The 15,954-nt window shown below is 40.5% G+C and overlaps 2 protein-coding genes across 3 annotated transcripts in view; one reads left to right on the top strand and one right to left on the bottom strand.

Annotated features, from left to right (window-relative positions):
- The window catches only part of si:dkey-71h2.2 (low density lipoprotein receptor adapter protein 1), a 112,725-nt gene extending 110,600 nt beyond the window's left edge, over positions 1 to 2,125 (top strand). The window contains exon 9 of the mRNA XM_046060915.1: positions 1,336 to 2,125. Coding sequence (XP_045916871.1) covers positions 1,336 to 1,519 — 184 coding nt within the window. The 3' untranslated portion in view covers positions 1,520 to 2,125. The remainder of the gene's footprint in view (positions 1 to 1,335) is intronic.
- blk (BLK proto-oncogene, Src family tyrosine kinase) overlaps positions 1 to 3,962 on the bottom strand; it is a 16,471-nt gene extending 12,509 nt beyond the window's left edge. For both annotated transcript variants that reach the window (XR_006826783.1, XM_046060913.1), the window contains exon 1: positions 3,868 to 3,962. Coding sequence is in view for 1 of the 2 variants with exons in the window: in XM_046060913.1 (XP_045916869.1) it covers positions 3,868 to 3,899 (32 nt within the window). In the remaining variant the exon portion in view is untranslated. The remainder of the gene's footprint in view (positions 1 to 3,867) is intronic.
- Positions 3,963 to 15,954: the final 11,992 nt, after the last annotated feature.

The following is a 15,954-nucleotide window of genomic DNA, read 5'->3' as shown; positions in this document are numbered from 1 at the left end:
CCCCCCCCCCCCCCCCCCCCCCCCCCCTTACCTTTACAGCCTGCTGACCAGTAATTGGAACATCATATAACTAAGACTGCATTCCACAGTACAGTAGCACCAGGGCCAAAACCATATCAATACAATACATATACTGATATTGAGAGCAGCTAATGTAGCACTACTGACACTAGTAGCAATGTTTAGTATCAGTAGTATAGATACTTCAGGTATCGATCAGCACACCCCTACTTTTAGTGCTCTTTGAGGAGGACTCTTATAAGCTCGATTTGTAGTTTTATTTTTCTTTTGTGTGCAAATAAATGAGCAATAAACAATTAACACTACTCTGGATTGTAAAATGTATTCAGAGTGAGTGTACTGTTTCTGTTTTCACCCCTGAACACATTAAGCGGCCCAATAGCTGGGTCTCACTGTACGACAGTGTTGACACTAGAGGGTGTAGAAAGTCATGTTTTTAACCCCGTCTCTCTTAAAAGTAGGTCCTTTTCAAGACGAGCTTTACCCTAAATCCATGCCATTTCTATTAATAGATAACCCTTACATTGACCTCATATATAGAAATGCTTCCATAGAGTGTTGACCTTTGGGGACTTTTATTGCGTAATGCTTGCATACCTGTATCTGTTGCAAAGGGGCAGTGTGCGGAAGTGAATACAGATGTGAAAGTCTGTCACATTGGGGAACCAGCATCGCAAGCTGGTGCGCGGTCAATCTATCAAAGTACAACAATGCTTTGGTTTTTCACAGCATAGTTAACCAGGTCTTTCCTATTCTCACCACACAATGCACTGAAGAGGGAATTCACCCCTCTTCTTCTGCGGTGGAAACACTAAACACAAAACAATGTGTCCTTGAGTTATCTAGCAGTAATTATGACCCCTTTTGTTTCTGGTTTGCATGCTAAATTATTATTAAGTGTCATTAAGAATGAATCAAAGAACCTTGTAAGGAAGATATCATTCAGAGTATGTTGTAACCTATAACTGCAGGGAACAATAAATCTTGCAGCACCGGAAGTGTTTGTTTCCTATGGGGGGGCTTTATACAAAACGCAACGTGGGGATATTACTCTCTGGGCAACACTTCACAGGTTTTTTTTTGTTTGGACCACCTGTGCTGTGTGTGGGGACTGTGCTGTGCTGTAGTTCTCTGAAGGAACAACCTCACTTCACTCGACACACATTCAGTACACACATACAGTACACACAAATGTACGCGCACACAGGCTGCAGGTGCATGGTGAGTGTTATTGAGTGCGTCCTGGTTGCTAACTGCTGTTCCTCTTTATATTCAGTTCTTCTGGTTTTCCATCAGCCCTTGTTTTCTTCCCAGGGCTTGGCGGATGCTTGTGTACAGCTCTGTTGGGGTCCCTAGACATTGCATCCTGCCTGCCGAAGGGTCAGAAGTGGCCCCACAGGATAACCTGAACAACGGTGGGAAAGACAGGGAGCGTGGGTCTCCTTTACTAATGCAGCCCTGGCCACCTCAGTGCCAAAAGCATACATGCTGCCAATGAGCACTTTCAGTTCCCATTATCAACGTGAGTGTGCACTGCCTGTGACTGAAAATGTCTGTGCATGTGCTTATGTGCGTGCTTTAGATTATTGTGTGTGGCCATAGGCCAAGCAGGACATTCGTTAAATACAATACAGATTCCAAGTTGAATATTTATAGAAGCTGTAATGTAATTGCTCAGTTAGTGTTGTTTCAGAGTTTATCAAAGTTTTGATTTATTCAGACAGACAGACAGACACACACACACACACACACACACACATACATATATCAACGCACACACACATACATATATCAACGCACACACTTTCTTCAATATAGATCCCCCTCTACATCACAAGAGGCCCCTCTTTGACTTCCTGTCTGTGTGGGAACCATTTCTGTCCTCTGTCACACATGGAGTGAGGGAAGGTCTCACTCCTTCATTTGCCTTAAAAAAAACTCAAAGTGACAATTGACCTCCTCCATGCATTCAACAGGCACACTGGTGAAAATGTATTGTAGCTTTATATGTGGGCTTTACTGTAATGGCAGCATGGCTGCATTTTTTTATTACATTTATAGTTAGATGGCAGCCTTCATCCTGAGTTACTTTGCTAAATTAAGCATATTTATTTATTCTTTTATGTTTTTATTATTTGTCCTATTTCACTTTCATGTCTACAGTAAAATTAACCATTGCTGTGATATTTTAAGTACCAAAAACTGAAGTTTTCCCCAAGTAAAAGGTCACACTCTTTGTTTAAAAGACACATCTGGAGTTGGATCTGCGGTAATGTAGTTGGAAGCAAGTCTAAGCAGCTGTTCCAGAGGAGCAAGTTGCTCTGTGGTAAACATGGCTGCGGGAAAGCCCCTTATTATTGTGCTCCGGATGACGTTCCTCACTCTTCCAGTGTTTACCGTGGAAATAACTCTGTCCCAGCAAGCAGGTGCTTCCTCAAACACTCTTTGCTTTTCCAGAAGATTTGAGGATTGAATTCATCTCAGCAAATCAAACATTAGTGCAGCTTTATTATATATTAAAGAGCTTATGTAAAGTGGAATGGTGTCATTGTATTTCATTTAGAAACAGATGATTTTTTAACATTTACTTTGAAAACATGATTCGATTTCAGTCGTCTCCTTTAGTACTGATTGTCATATCTCCTTTTTGATGAACAATGTCACATTATGCTCACCGCAGACCTACTTTCACATGAATGTGGTCAACCAGCATCTTGAACATAGCTGTGTCCATGATCCTATTTATTTATTATTATTATGATTTCTTACTATTTCACTTAATAAACATCTATAAAAAGAGGATTTTTTGGGTGAAAATAAAAATTTAGGGGGCACAAGTCAGACTATCTCTAATGCCAAAAGAACATAAATCAAGTTCTTTTAAAGCCTGTACACATGTATGCTCCAGCAAGGTGTTGTTTTTTTTTTTACTTAAATTGCCTGATAAGACATGTAAGGACATGTGCTGTTAATTGACATCCTTCACTCACCAGTTAGTTTTGTTGCTCTTATTATGGCCGAACAACTTACACCTTTTTCACTTTAGATACATAGATTTTGGTGATACTGTATAATTTGATTCTGATTTTGATTCTGATTTCCAATGTGGCTCCACCTACCTTCAACCTGAGTAGAGATGTCTCATTAGCCAGAGTAGTTTATTGACCTATGTGGCTGTGCAGGCCTTTAAAGGCAAACCCACCACGGAATTCGTCATTTTGTGTTATTTCAAAAAAATGTGTTTCCTTTCTTTGCCACAAGAGGGCTGAAGAAATCCTAACAAGCTGACAGAAAGGCCTGGCACGTTATTAGCCAGCATGTTAGCTTACCCACACATCCAGGAGACATGGAGCAACATTATCATCCTTTTGGAGTCGTATGTCTGGAACTGAAAGAATGCAAGTCCAGTAGTCACTATCTTTTTAGCTCAGCGGTTTTCATCCACTCCTGAGAAAAATATCTTGGATAGCTCCTAGATAATTCGACTTTCTTTAACAGCTGCTTGATACGGCTTGGAGAAGGTTGATGAGGCAGGTAAGATTCAATCATACAGTAAATTGTTGTCCTGTAAAACAATGAGCTTAATAAAAACTTTTAAGTTTGTTGAGGGCAGACCTGGCTGATAATTCTCTTTCCTTACTACCTACTCTCCAGATGATTCTTAGGTGTTCTTTCCTAAGTTCCCCAGTACAGGGTTAGGGTTAGCAAACATACCTCCCATCCTTAAAAGTATTGGTGGGTATCTTGCTTTTTGTTTCCACTCCAGTGTGTGTGCCAAGCTAAGCTAAATACAACCTTACATTTTTCCCCCTCTTAATTAGCAGTGTGACAAGTAAGCACACTTACCAAAAGTGCTCCACAGGAGTGGACTGTTGCATCCAGACAGAACATCCAGTAAGAAGGACTTAAGAGGCTGCATGGCACCTTCTTGTGTCCATAAGAAAGCTTGAGAAGAGTGGCCTGCCCCTCACTCTGTGGTGTTATAGAGTCAATCAGAGTGACACTAATTATGTATGTTACATGACCACAAGAGACTGCAAATGGAAACTCCAAGAGAGGCACATCCATCAGCTCAGTCTAATGGGGCTTACAGTAGGAGAATGAATGAAGTCTCAATAGACAGATTGGACTTATGTATGGGATATATGTTTTAAATTATATTGCACTATTCAGAGACTAAAGTGACTGATAATCATAATGTGCCATCAGTGATGTAATTATACCCCCCTCCCCACACACACACACTCCCACTAAATAATCATGTCATTACCTACAAATTTTAGTTCTTCACTGATTTTAGGCATAGTGTCTCTAGATGACACTGTAGGTCAGCAGTAGTAGTGTCCAATGTCACTTCTGTAGCAGATATTTCATGGAGTATTCAAGGAAATATTTGTGATTTGTGATGAATTTTGAATGCCACATGTGCTGTATAGTAAGCATTGCCATTGTTTTCACTGAATATGATTGCCATTTTGACTTAGTTGTGATAATGTTTGTTAATCATAATATACTTAAAAGTGTTCAATTTAATAAATCTTTTATTATACTGATATGTTGTACTCACTTAGTGACTCTGTGTTTGAATGCAATAGATACATTTCTTTTTTTCAAAATGTTAAACTTTAATTAGAAGAGGTATGAAGTCTCAGTTTATGGTGTGAAATGTCAATGATTTTTTCTTAAAAAAACAAAAACAAAACAACATTAAAGTACTTTTAATTTCAGAGACAATAAGTACAGTACATTCAGCAAAGGTAATAACGTCTGTACCACGGAGTAACATTTATTTTCTTATTGAGAAACACCACTGAATGGTCTAAAATACTGGACAATAGAATAACCTTTAATGATACATAAAACCCTGCCATGAATTTTGTTACATCTCCTCAGATGTTGGTGTTCATCTGCTATAGAAAGCAATTAAAGCTATAATGCTGTTACCTGATGGAATTCTGAAGATGCTTACACTGATGTTAATTGTCATCCAGTTTTGCTCTTTAGATCCAGCACAAACAAACTCCCATGAACAGAACAGTATCTGTACTATAATAAGTTAAACATTCAAAATGAATATTCTCAGCATTTTCTGGCTTCCCAGAAAATACAATATTAACTAGAAAAATATATAATAATAAATATATATAGTTTTACTTTGGAACCAAAAGTCTTCAAATAATGCTTTTGATTTGATACATATACCTATGTACCTAATACATTAAGAGACTTTCTTACTCCTGCAAAAAAATGTTCAGCAGCAAAAATGGTGTAAATATACTGCAGTAATTTGAAGAAAAACTACAGTACATGTGCAGGTATGACATTTTTAAGTTATTAATGTAACGGTCATAGCTCCTATAAAGTACAATAAAGCATAGTTTATCATTAGAACCATGTTCTGTCTGAGGCTCAGTTGCAGGTAGGTAACATGTAACAAATACTCTCTGACTGCAATGAAAATAAGTCCCATATAGCTTTGCATGAAAACTATGGAAACCTCCAACTTATATGCATTCAAGGTTTTTGAGATTAAGTAGTTGTGCATGTATTCATCTGAGCATTAGAAATTCTGGAACAAAGTGCTTGAATTTAGTTAGCACTTGTTGTTTAACAAGAACTAAAATCACATCAGAGCAGTGCTTTAGTTTTCTTTGACTTCACAGTTCTTGTTAGGTCTCCTCTGGAAGACGATGACAAGAATAATGTCAGACTGCTTATAACTTGTAGCATCAATATAATTAGAAGTCTATTTTTCTACTGTAGACTCTTACATCTTACTCCTTACACTCTTATCCCTCAAACCTTTGCAAAGTCACAGTCAATTTATGATGAAATCTTTTTCAAAGTCGTTGACTCAAGGCTTGTAACTTCTTCTTGGCTCATTATTTCAGTCTCAGAATCTTCAACATCAGCATAAGCGCCATCCTCAGATTCTGCATTCACTTTGATGAAAGTATCAAGAGGGATTAATGTTGTTTTCTGAGCTTCTCTTCTAGCTGTCCCTTGATTATCTGTTTTGCTTGGAACAAAATCTTGCTCTCCGTCATCGGTTTCTTCCTCTGGTTCATCTGAATCTTCCTCTGCCTCATCTTCTCCATCAGCGGAATATCCCTGGTTTCCACTCCAGTCCTCATTTGCTGTCTCAGTTTCCTCATCCTCTTTTTTGGAGGCTTCGGCATAATTTTCATCATGGCTTCCTTTTGGGATGTTAATACATTCACAATGTGTTATGTTTGTTTTCGTCTGCTCATCATTATCTTCCTCTACATCGTCTCCTGGTTTGTTTTTTACGTGTTCTTCATCGTTTTCTGATATTTCCTCCACTTCCTCATCCTTCTCTGGCTTCAGCTCCACCACATCATCAGGGCCTTCTGTTTCATCGTTTGTCTCAGTTAAAGCATCTTCTCCATGCTTTTCAGTCATGTGACTTTCTTGTGCGTGTTCGGCTTTGTCAGCATAAGTCTCAGATTCACTAGCAGCATTCTCCGATATCTCGTCATCCTCTCCTTCTGTAAGTTTCTGTCTGTTATCTTCTGCAGATTCATCTCCTGTGTTATCAGTGGATTCTTCCCTTTCAGTACTATCGTTCCCTGTCATTTCAGGCTTTCCTGATTCTTCTTCTGCAGTTTCACGTTCTGTAGTCTCATCTCCTGTTGTTGCAGCCTCTGTGCAATCTTCACCACTTGCTCTCGACTCCGCAGCACTTCCATTTTCAGCAGATTCCTCCGCATCATTTTCAGCCTCTTCTAATTCCTCTCCAGTTTCGCCTTCTACTTGTTCCTCGTTCTGAGACGTATCATCTTCTTCCTTAACAAAATCTTCAATGGCACTGCTTCCTGCAAGCTCTTCAGCTGATGCCCCTTCAACATGTTCTGCGTCACTTAAGGTCTCATTTCCATCAGTAGCCACTTTATCCTCTTCTGCATTTTCGTCTTCTCCTGCACTGTCATCTATAGTCCCATTCTCACACCTGGTTTCTGAGTGCTCTTCTCCTGAATTATTATCATTTGTGACTTTGGGAGAATCCTCTTCTCCGGCGCTCTCATTTGCATCTGTCGTGCCGTTGTTTGCTGATTCATTTTCATCTGTGGCTGATTCGTTGCACTCTTCCTCTAATTCATTTTCAGTTACAGCTTTGGAGCTTTCGTCTCTTGCAGATTCTTCTACATTTTCATCCTTTTCCACAAGTTCTCCATCTGTGGTTTCTTCCATCTCTTCTTCTTCATTATCAGCTTTACTGATTTCATCCTCATCTGAATTTTCAGTCTCTTCTTTGGTGTCATCTTCATCTGTGGTAACAACCTCTTTTTCCATAGCAACCTCATCTTCAGTTGTTGCTGTTTCAATTGTTTTTTTTGACAGTTTGTCAGCTTTGGCTGTATCGTGCTCCTCTGTAGTTTCATCATCATTTGTGGTAGCATCCATGCCTTCTGTAGAATCATCTTCACTGCTAGCAGCAGTTTCTTCCACATCTTCATTTGTAACGGCAGTCTCTTTTTCTTCAGCAATCTCATCTTCAGTTGTTGCTTTTTCAGCTGTTTCCCCCTCACTTGACTCAGACTCATCTGCACTGTCCACAGCTGAATCTTTGTCAGATTCATCTTCAGTTGTGGCTGCCACAGCTCTCTCGTCTGCTGCAATGTCCTCTTCAGCAGTCTCCCCCTTTGGTTCATGACCACTTGTAATCTCTTTTTCTACAGCCATCTCATCTTCCGTTAGTTCTTCAGCCGGTTCTTTTGATGATTCATCAGCTGTGGCTGTATTATCGTTCTCATCTGCAGACTCATCTGCACTGGTGGAAGCAGGCTCTACTTTATCATCAATCGTCCCCTCTTCCACAGCCACATCTTCATCAGATTCATGTTTACTTATGGATGCTACGTCAGGATCCTCTGTTGGATCTTCAGCAGTGGCTGTGTCATTGTTCTCATCTACAGACTCATCTGCAGTAGTGGAAGCAAGCACTTCTTCATCGTTGCTTGTCCAAGCCTCATCTTTGTCAGATTCATGTTCACTTGTGGCTGCCATAGTGGTCTCTTCTGCATTTTCATCTTCAGCTGTGGCTTCAGCATCCTCTTCCATAAGTTCATCTTCACTTGTAACAGCAATCTCCTTTTCTCCAAGCTCATCTTCCGTTAGTTCCTTTGACAGCTCATCACCTGTGGCGTCATTCTCCTCTGCAGTCTCATCATCATTTGTTGTGGGATCTAAACTCTCTGCAGACTCATCATCACTGGTGGCAGCAGTCTCTTCCACGTCTTCAACTTCTTCTGCTGCCACAGCCTCCTCTTTGTCAGATTCATGTTCAGTTGTGTCTGCCACATATTCGGCAGCATTTTCATCTTCAGTTGTGGTGACTTCAGCAGCCTCTTCTTTCGATTCATATTCGCTTGTGACAGCAATCTCTTTTTCTACAGCCATCTCATCTTCAGCTGTTGATTCTTCAGCCAGGTCTTTTGATGATTCATCAGCGGTAGCTGTGTCATTGTTCTCATCTGCACTGGTGGAAGCGAGCATTTCTTCATCATTGCTTGTCCCTTCTTCCACAGCTTCATCTTTGTCAGATTCGTGGTCACTTGTGGCTGTCATAGTGGTCTCTTCTGCATTTTCATCTTCAGCTGTGGTGGCTTCAGCATCCTCTTCCTCATCTTCACTTGTAACAGCAATCTTCTTTTCAGTTGCTGCTTCTTCCGCTGGTTCCTTTGACAGCTCATCACCTGTGGCATCATTCTCTACTGTGGTCTCATCATCATTTGTGGTGGGATCTAAACTCTCTGCAGACTCATCATCACTAGTGGCAGCAGTCTCTTCCACATCTTCAGCTGCTACCACAGCCTCCTCTTTGTCAGATTCATGCTCAGATTCATGTTCAGGTGTTTCTGCCACATTTTCTGAAGCATTTTCATCTTCAGCTGTAGTGACTTCAGCAGCCTCTTCTTTCAATTCATCTTCACTTGTGACACCAATCTCTTTTTCTTCATCAATTGCATCCTCAGTTTCTGCATTTTCAGCTGTGTCATTGTTCTCATCTGCGGACTCACTTGCACTTGTGGCCAGAATCTCTTCTTCCACAGCTTCCTCATTGTCAGATTCGTTTTCAGTGGTGGCTGGCACAGAAGTCTTTTCTACAGCAATGCCATCTTCAGTTGTTGGGTTAGCCTCTCCTGCATTTTCATCTTCGGCTGTGGTGGTTTCAGCAGCCTCTTCCTCCAGTTCATCTTCTCTGTTGGCAGCAATCTCCTCGTCATCATCAACTGTTCCTTCTTCCACAGCATCATCTTTGTCAGATTTATGTTCACTTGCGGCTGTCATTGTGGTCTCTACTGCTGCATTTTCATCTTCAGATATAGCGGCTTCAGAAGCTTCCCCCTTAAGTTCATTTTCACTTGTGACAGCAGTCTCTTTGTGTACAGCAATCTCATCTTCAGTTGTTGCTAACTCAGTTAGTTCCTTTGACAATTCATCAGGTGTGGCCATGCCATCGTTCTCATCTACAGAATTATCTGCCCCACGGGAAGGAACCTCTTCTTCATTATCAACTATCTCTGTTTCCACAGCCTCATCTTTGTCAGATTCATCGTCAGTTATGACTGCGACATCAGTCTCTCCTGCTGTATTGTCATCTTCAGCGGTGGTGGCTTTTGCAGTCTCTTCTTTTGATTCATCCTCACTTGCGACAGCAATTGTGGTTGCCACAACAGACTCTTCTTGACCTGCATCTTCACACACATCATCTGTTGCAGCTGCAACGTTATCCTCTGTGTCATGGTGTATTTCATCCTCTTTTACTTCTCTCACAGCTTTGACAATAACGTTTCCTACAAGTGTTTCTGCTGCTTTTGTTTCAGAATCATTTTCTGAGTGAGATGTACAGTTGATTGCCTGTGTATTACCTTTCATCATTAGAACCCTCTTTAGGTCAAAGTCCATGATAACAGGTGCAATATTGATAACTTCTGCAGGCCTAGATGTAATTTTTTTCTTAATGCATGTTTCACATGGACAGCCTTCATCATCGTTTTCATTGCGCTGGTCACTGTAAGATGTGCCTGTTGCTGAATCATCACTTTGTTCTGCTTGGAGATCAGTTGATTTTTTGAGCATACTCTGCAGCCTTTGTCTTCTCTCTTCGATTTGTGTTGTTGAAGCACGGGACATCCCTTCTTTAGGAGGTCTTGGTAGGCCCACTCGACCTTGAATTCTCCTCATTTCTTTGTCTATGCTCTTTTGGATTCTTTTGTGGACCTCAGTTTTGAGTTCACTTATCATCATATCAAGCTGCTCGTTATCATCCAAGCTCCATCGAACTTTGAACTCTCTCATGGCATTGATATAATGTGTCATAAACTGCTTTTCTATTTTAGTTAATAAAGTTAAGACCCAAACAGGATCAGGATCTTGAGAAGTGCTTTTAGCTATGTTTTCTCTTTGAATGAGGGGAGGACTCTCGGAACTGGTGTGCTCGTGACATTCTGTTTCAAGTTTTTGGCCGTTGCTGTCATTTCCTGAACTATTGTTTGAGGAGGGCGGTGTTTCAAGGAGTTCTCTTGGACTATCACTGCTTCTAATTGTTTCATCTGTAGCTGGATCATCTTCCTTTTGTTTTTCCTCATACACTCCTACTTCTATGTCACGTGTCCATTGAGCATCTGCTTCTGCTTCACCTTCACCAACTTCTTGTACTTTCTTTAACGTATCTTCATTGTTATGTGGTTGAGACGCATCACCATTCACACCATCACTGCTCTTCCCGGAGCCAGTGGAGCCACTGTTGACATCTACACCGGAGGATGATGTATGAATGAACTCATCATTTACAGAATGGTGATCATCTTTCTTTAACACATTTTGTGAAGGATCACAAAGCCAAAGAGACTGAAGAATATTCATTAGCTCTTGGTATCTTTCATTCTTTTCATTTGCATTTTTAGGATTGTGGTCTATTAATTGCAACTTCACAAGGCAATCCAGAAGACCTGAAGCTGAAGTGCTTAATTTCCGTCCATAGACTGGAGAAACTTCCGGTAAACTATTACATCTGTCAAGCTTTGGATTTAAAAGTACTTTCATTACTTGGACGGAGGAGTTAAATATTTTTGAGGCATCATCTCTCTGAGTGCAGGTGTTATCTGCATTTGGTGCTTCTGTGCTTGTTTGGCAGTCATTAGGGACAGTGGTCATCCCAACTCCTTCATTTGTGTCTTCTGTATTTTCAACAGCAGAGTGTTCATTGTTATTATCCTCCATTCGATTAATTTCCTCTGTTGTGTGGCCAATTTTTTGTCCATCACAGTTTTCATTCATTTCCTCCATGTCATACATATCACCGTCTGCTGGTATTGTTTTCAGCCATTCATTCACAACCTCAGTAGGGGATGCATTTGGTAGGCTAGATGGGACCAGCTCAGAGTCATCAGCATTCGAGCTTTTGCTTCTGCGTTTGCTGCTATTGTCACTTTTGTTATCAGTGACACTACCAATGTCTGTAGCTTCCAGTGGACCATGTGTTATCCTCTTAGACACACTGGATGTTGATTCTCCAGTGGCTTGAGTCTCACACATCTCTTTGACAATATCTGAACTGGACAGTGTTTGTGACAAATCGCTTTCATTTGACTCTGTATGATGAATCACATGACGTTTATTTCCTTTTGGTTGTGCATTCTGACAGAATTCTGACCCAGCAGAATTTTCAGCAGACTTTATTTTGATAACAACCTCTGCGGTTGCATTTTTTGTGCCTTGCCTGCTAGACTTGCTTGTATTAGAGTTACAACTTCTCTTATCAGCTGGATCTCGCTTCACATCTTCCCCTGCATTTACTGGGGAGACGCTGCTCTTCTGCTCACCAGGAACATCAATGGCTGTGGACGTCTTTAACTCCTCTTTATTTTCCACATATTGATCTGTTAAAATATCAGCTACTTTAGATTTTCGAGATTTTATAGACATGTTTGATTTGACCGATAAAGAACTTGGTATCTGCCCTTCACTTTTCTTTTCTTTGCCCTTTGATGTTGTTGACGACTTTGACCGTGCTGAAACCTTAGACTTTGATGACATGTTTGTAGGTGGCCTGTCTTCACTTTCTTCAACTGTCACAGTAGGTACTTCAGGCGTACCTAACATTTCAGATCGATTGCATTTTGCTGACACAGGGCTAAGTGCTCTCTCCTCCTTTTCGTGAGTATTTTCATCAGCAGGAACATCGGATACTTTTGATTTCTTTGCTTTAGCTGATATATTTGACTTTTCTGACATGGCACTTGGTGCTCTCTCAGATTTCTCTTCAGCATTTCCTTCAGGAGGAGTGTCCGGACTTTCTACAGTAGGAATTTCAGGCGTTATCGATTTGTTTGATTTTGTTGAATGATGTGATTTTGCTGATTTAGTTGACATTGCACTACATTGCACATGGCCAGTCCTTTCACTAGGGGTAATTCCAGATATGTTGGATTTCATGGTTCTTGCAGAAATGTTTGACTTCACTGACAAAACACTTGGAGTCTTCTCTGTTTGATCTGCCTCTTCAGTATGTGTGTCAGCTGTCTGTTCAGAAACGTTTGATTTCCTCGACCTCAGAGACAGATCTGACTTTAATGATTTAATTGATATGGCGCTTGGTGCTCTCTCTTCATTTTCTTCACAATCAGTGGCATTTTCTTCAGCTGATATTTTAGTGGTTTTTGAAGTACATGATTTTCCAGTAGACTTTAATGACATATTTGACATGGCACTTAGTGCTCTCTTTTCAGGTTCATTACCACCATTCCCTTCATTGTTTACATTTTGAGGACCATGAGAAGTTTTTGATTTTGTAGATAGTGATGTTACATTCGACCTCACTGATTTGGCAGATACGGAACTCATTGGTCTCGTCTCTTCTTCAGTGTTTTCGTCTAGATTAATGTTGGCACCATCTTCGGCAGGGATCTCAGAAGCTTTTGATTTCTTTGATACTGCTGAAGCATTTGACTTTCTTGCTGATTTGATGGAGGTACTGCTTGGTGCTCGCTCCATAGCCTCCTCTTGATTTACTTCCTCTGGAGTATTAGAGGCTTTTGATTTACTAGACTTTGCAGAAATATTTGATTTGGCTGATTTAGCTGACAGGGTGCTTGCTGGTCTTAGTACAGTTTCCTCATCATTTGCAGTGTTGTCTTCTGAAGGAATTTCACATTCTACTGTACTCCTTAATGAAACAGAAATATTTGACTTGGTTGATTTGGCTGACACAGTGTCTGGTGCTGACATAGCACTGGCTGCTCTGTCTACAGTTTTGTCATGTTCTGCAACATATTCTTCAGTCTGGACATCCGTGACTTTTGACTTGCTTGATTTTACAGATTTGGATGACATTGCACTCTGTGCTCTTTCTTGAGTTTCTCCTTCACCATTCCCTTCATCTGAAATGCTAGTAGCTTTGGAACAGACTTCAGAACAATTAGATTTAGTAGATTTTGCTGATTTAGCATGTGACTTTGCTGATTTAGCTGACAAGGTGCTTGGGGCTCTCTCTGTAGTTTCCTCATTTCCAGCCACATCGTCAGTAGTAACACAAATATGAGACTGAACTGATTTTGCTGACATGCAGCTTGCTGCTCTTTCTTCAGTTTGCTCTTTGTCATTTTCTTTATTGGGGTTCTCAAAGCTTTTGTCAGCTGGAACATCAGAACATTTTGTCTTGACTGACTGAGCTGACATTGAGCTGATTCTTCCTTCATTCTCAGCATCAGCGATTTCGGATCCATGTTCAGGGGGGATGTTAGAAGCTTTAGATTTTTTAGATATTTTGGAAACATTTGACTTTGCTGATTTGATGGAAATATTGCTAGAAGCTCTTTCCACATGATCAGAATCATAAGCATTTTCTTCAGCTGGGGCAGATAACACTTTTGTCTTATTTGATTTTGCAGAAATAGTTGACTTTGCAGACTCTGTACTCTCTGCTCTCTCTAGAGTTTTTTCCTCATCATTTGTCCACTCAGGGGTATCAGTATCAGGAGGAACTTCAGAAGCATTTGATTTCACAGATACTGTAGAAGCATGTGACCTAGGTCTGCCGATGCTCTCTTCAACTGGAACATCAGCTGGACGTTTTGACCGACTCGATCTTGCAGAAACATTTGACTTGACTGAATGGACAGACATTGAACTTATTGATCTGCTTTCATTGTGCTCCGCCTCATTTGCCTTTTCAGGAGAATCAGCAGTATGATCAGTCGGAATGTCAGAAGCTTTTGAATTCTTCGATACTACTGAAATATTTGACTTTTCTGATTTTGCTGATCTGGCTGACATATTGCTTGGAGCTCTGTGGTCCTCATGATGAAATGTATATTCTTCAGCTGGTCCATCCAGTGCTTTTGACTTTGTAGATTTGACAGAAATCGTTGACCTGGCAGTTTTGGCTGACATTGCACTCTGTGCTCTCTCTTGACTTTCATCTTTACTTTCTCCTTCATCAGGAGTCCCAGTAGTTTTGCCTGAACAAACTTCAGAAGCATTTGATTTGATTGATTTTATAGAAGCATGTGACTTAGCAGATTTAGCTGACATGCAGCTTGCTGCTCTTTCTTCAGTTTGCTTGTTGTAATTTTCTTCATCAGGACTCTCAGCGCTTTCTTCAGCTCGAGCATCAGCTGAACATTTTGACTTTTTTGATTTGGCAGAAATATTTGACTGAACTGACTGGGCAGACATTGAGCTCATTGCTCTCCCTTCACTCGCCCCTTCAACAATTCTTTCCTCAGGATTGTGAACACCATCTTCCAAGGCAACTTCAGAAGCTTTCGATCTTTTAGAAATCGTAGAAACATTTGTCTTAGCTGACTTTCTAGATCTGGCTGACATATTGCTTGGAGCTCGCTCTACATGTTCCCCGTAATCAGCCGTATTTTCTTCAGCTGAACCATTTAGTCGTTTAGACTTAGTAGATTTTGCAGAAATAGTTGACTTTGACGTTTTTGCTGACAAAGCACTTGGTGCTCTCTCTGTGGATTTAATAGATATTTCAGAAACATGTGACTGTACTGATTTAGCTGACATGCTGCTTGCTGCTCTTTCTTCAGTTTGATTATCATTTTCTTCATCAGGACTCTCAATGCTTTGTTCATGTGGAACACGAGCAGAACATTGTGACTTATTTGACCTTGTAGAAAAATTTGATTGAACTGACTGAGCTGACATTGAGCTCATTGCTCTCCCTTCACTCTCCCCTTCAACAATTCTTTCCTCTGGATTGTCAACAGCATCTTCTAAGGGAACTTCAGAAGCTTTTGATCTTTTAGATATTGTAGAAACATTTGACTTTGCAGATTTTCCCGATCTGGCTGACATATTGCTGGGTGCTCTCTCTGCATGTTCGCTGTGATCAGACATATTTTCTTCACCTGGACCATCTAGTTCTTCAGACTTTGCAGATTTGATAGAAATAGTTGACTTTGCAGTTTTGGCTGACATTACACTTTGTGCTCTCTCTTGAGTTACATCTTCACCTTCTCCTTCATCACGAGTGCCAGCAGTTTTGCCAGAGCGAAATTCAGAAGCATTTGATTTGATTGATTTGGTAGAAGCGTGTGACTTTGCGGATTTAGCTGACAAAGCACTTGGTGCTCTTCCTGCAGACTTAATTGATATTTCAGAAACATCTGACTGAACTGATTTTGCAGACATGCAGCTTGCTGCTCTTTCTTCTGTTTGCTCTTCATCATCATCGTCATCAGAGGACTCAGAGCTGTCTTTAGCTCGAGCAGAACATTTTGACTTATCTGATCTTGCAGAAATATTTGACTGAACTGACCGAGCAGACATTGAACTTGTTGCTCTCCCTTCACTTTCCCCTTCAACAATTCTTGCCTTAGGATTGTCAACACTGTGTTCTAAGGGAACTTCAGAAATGTTTGATCTTTTAGATACCGTAGAAACATTTGA

The sequence above is a fragment of the Micropterus dolomieu genome, linkage group LG10 (genome assembly GCF_021292245.1).
Source record: "Micropterus dolomieu isolate WLL.071019.BEF.003 ecotype Adirondacks linkage group LG10, ASM2129224v1, whole genome shotgun sequence".
Lineage (NCBI taxonomy): Eukaryota > Metazoa > Chordata > Actinopteri > Centrarchiformes > Centrarchidae > Micropterus > Micropterus dolomieu.
This window is presented reverse-complemented; position numbering and strand designations above follow the sequence as displayed.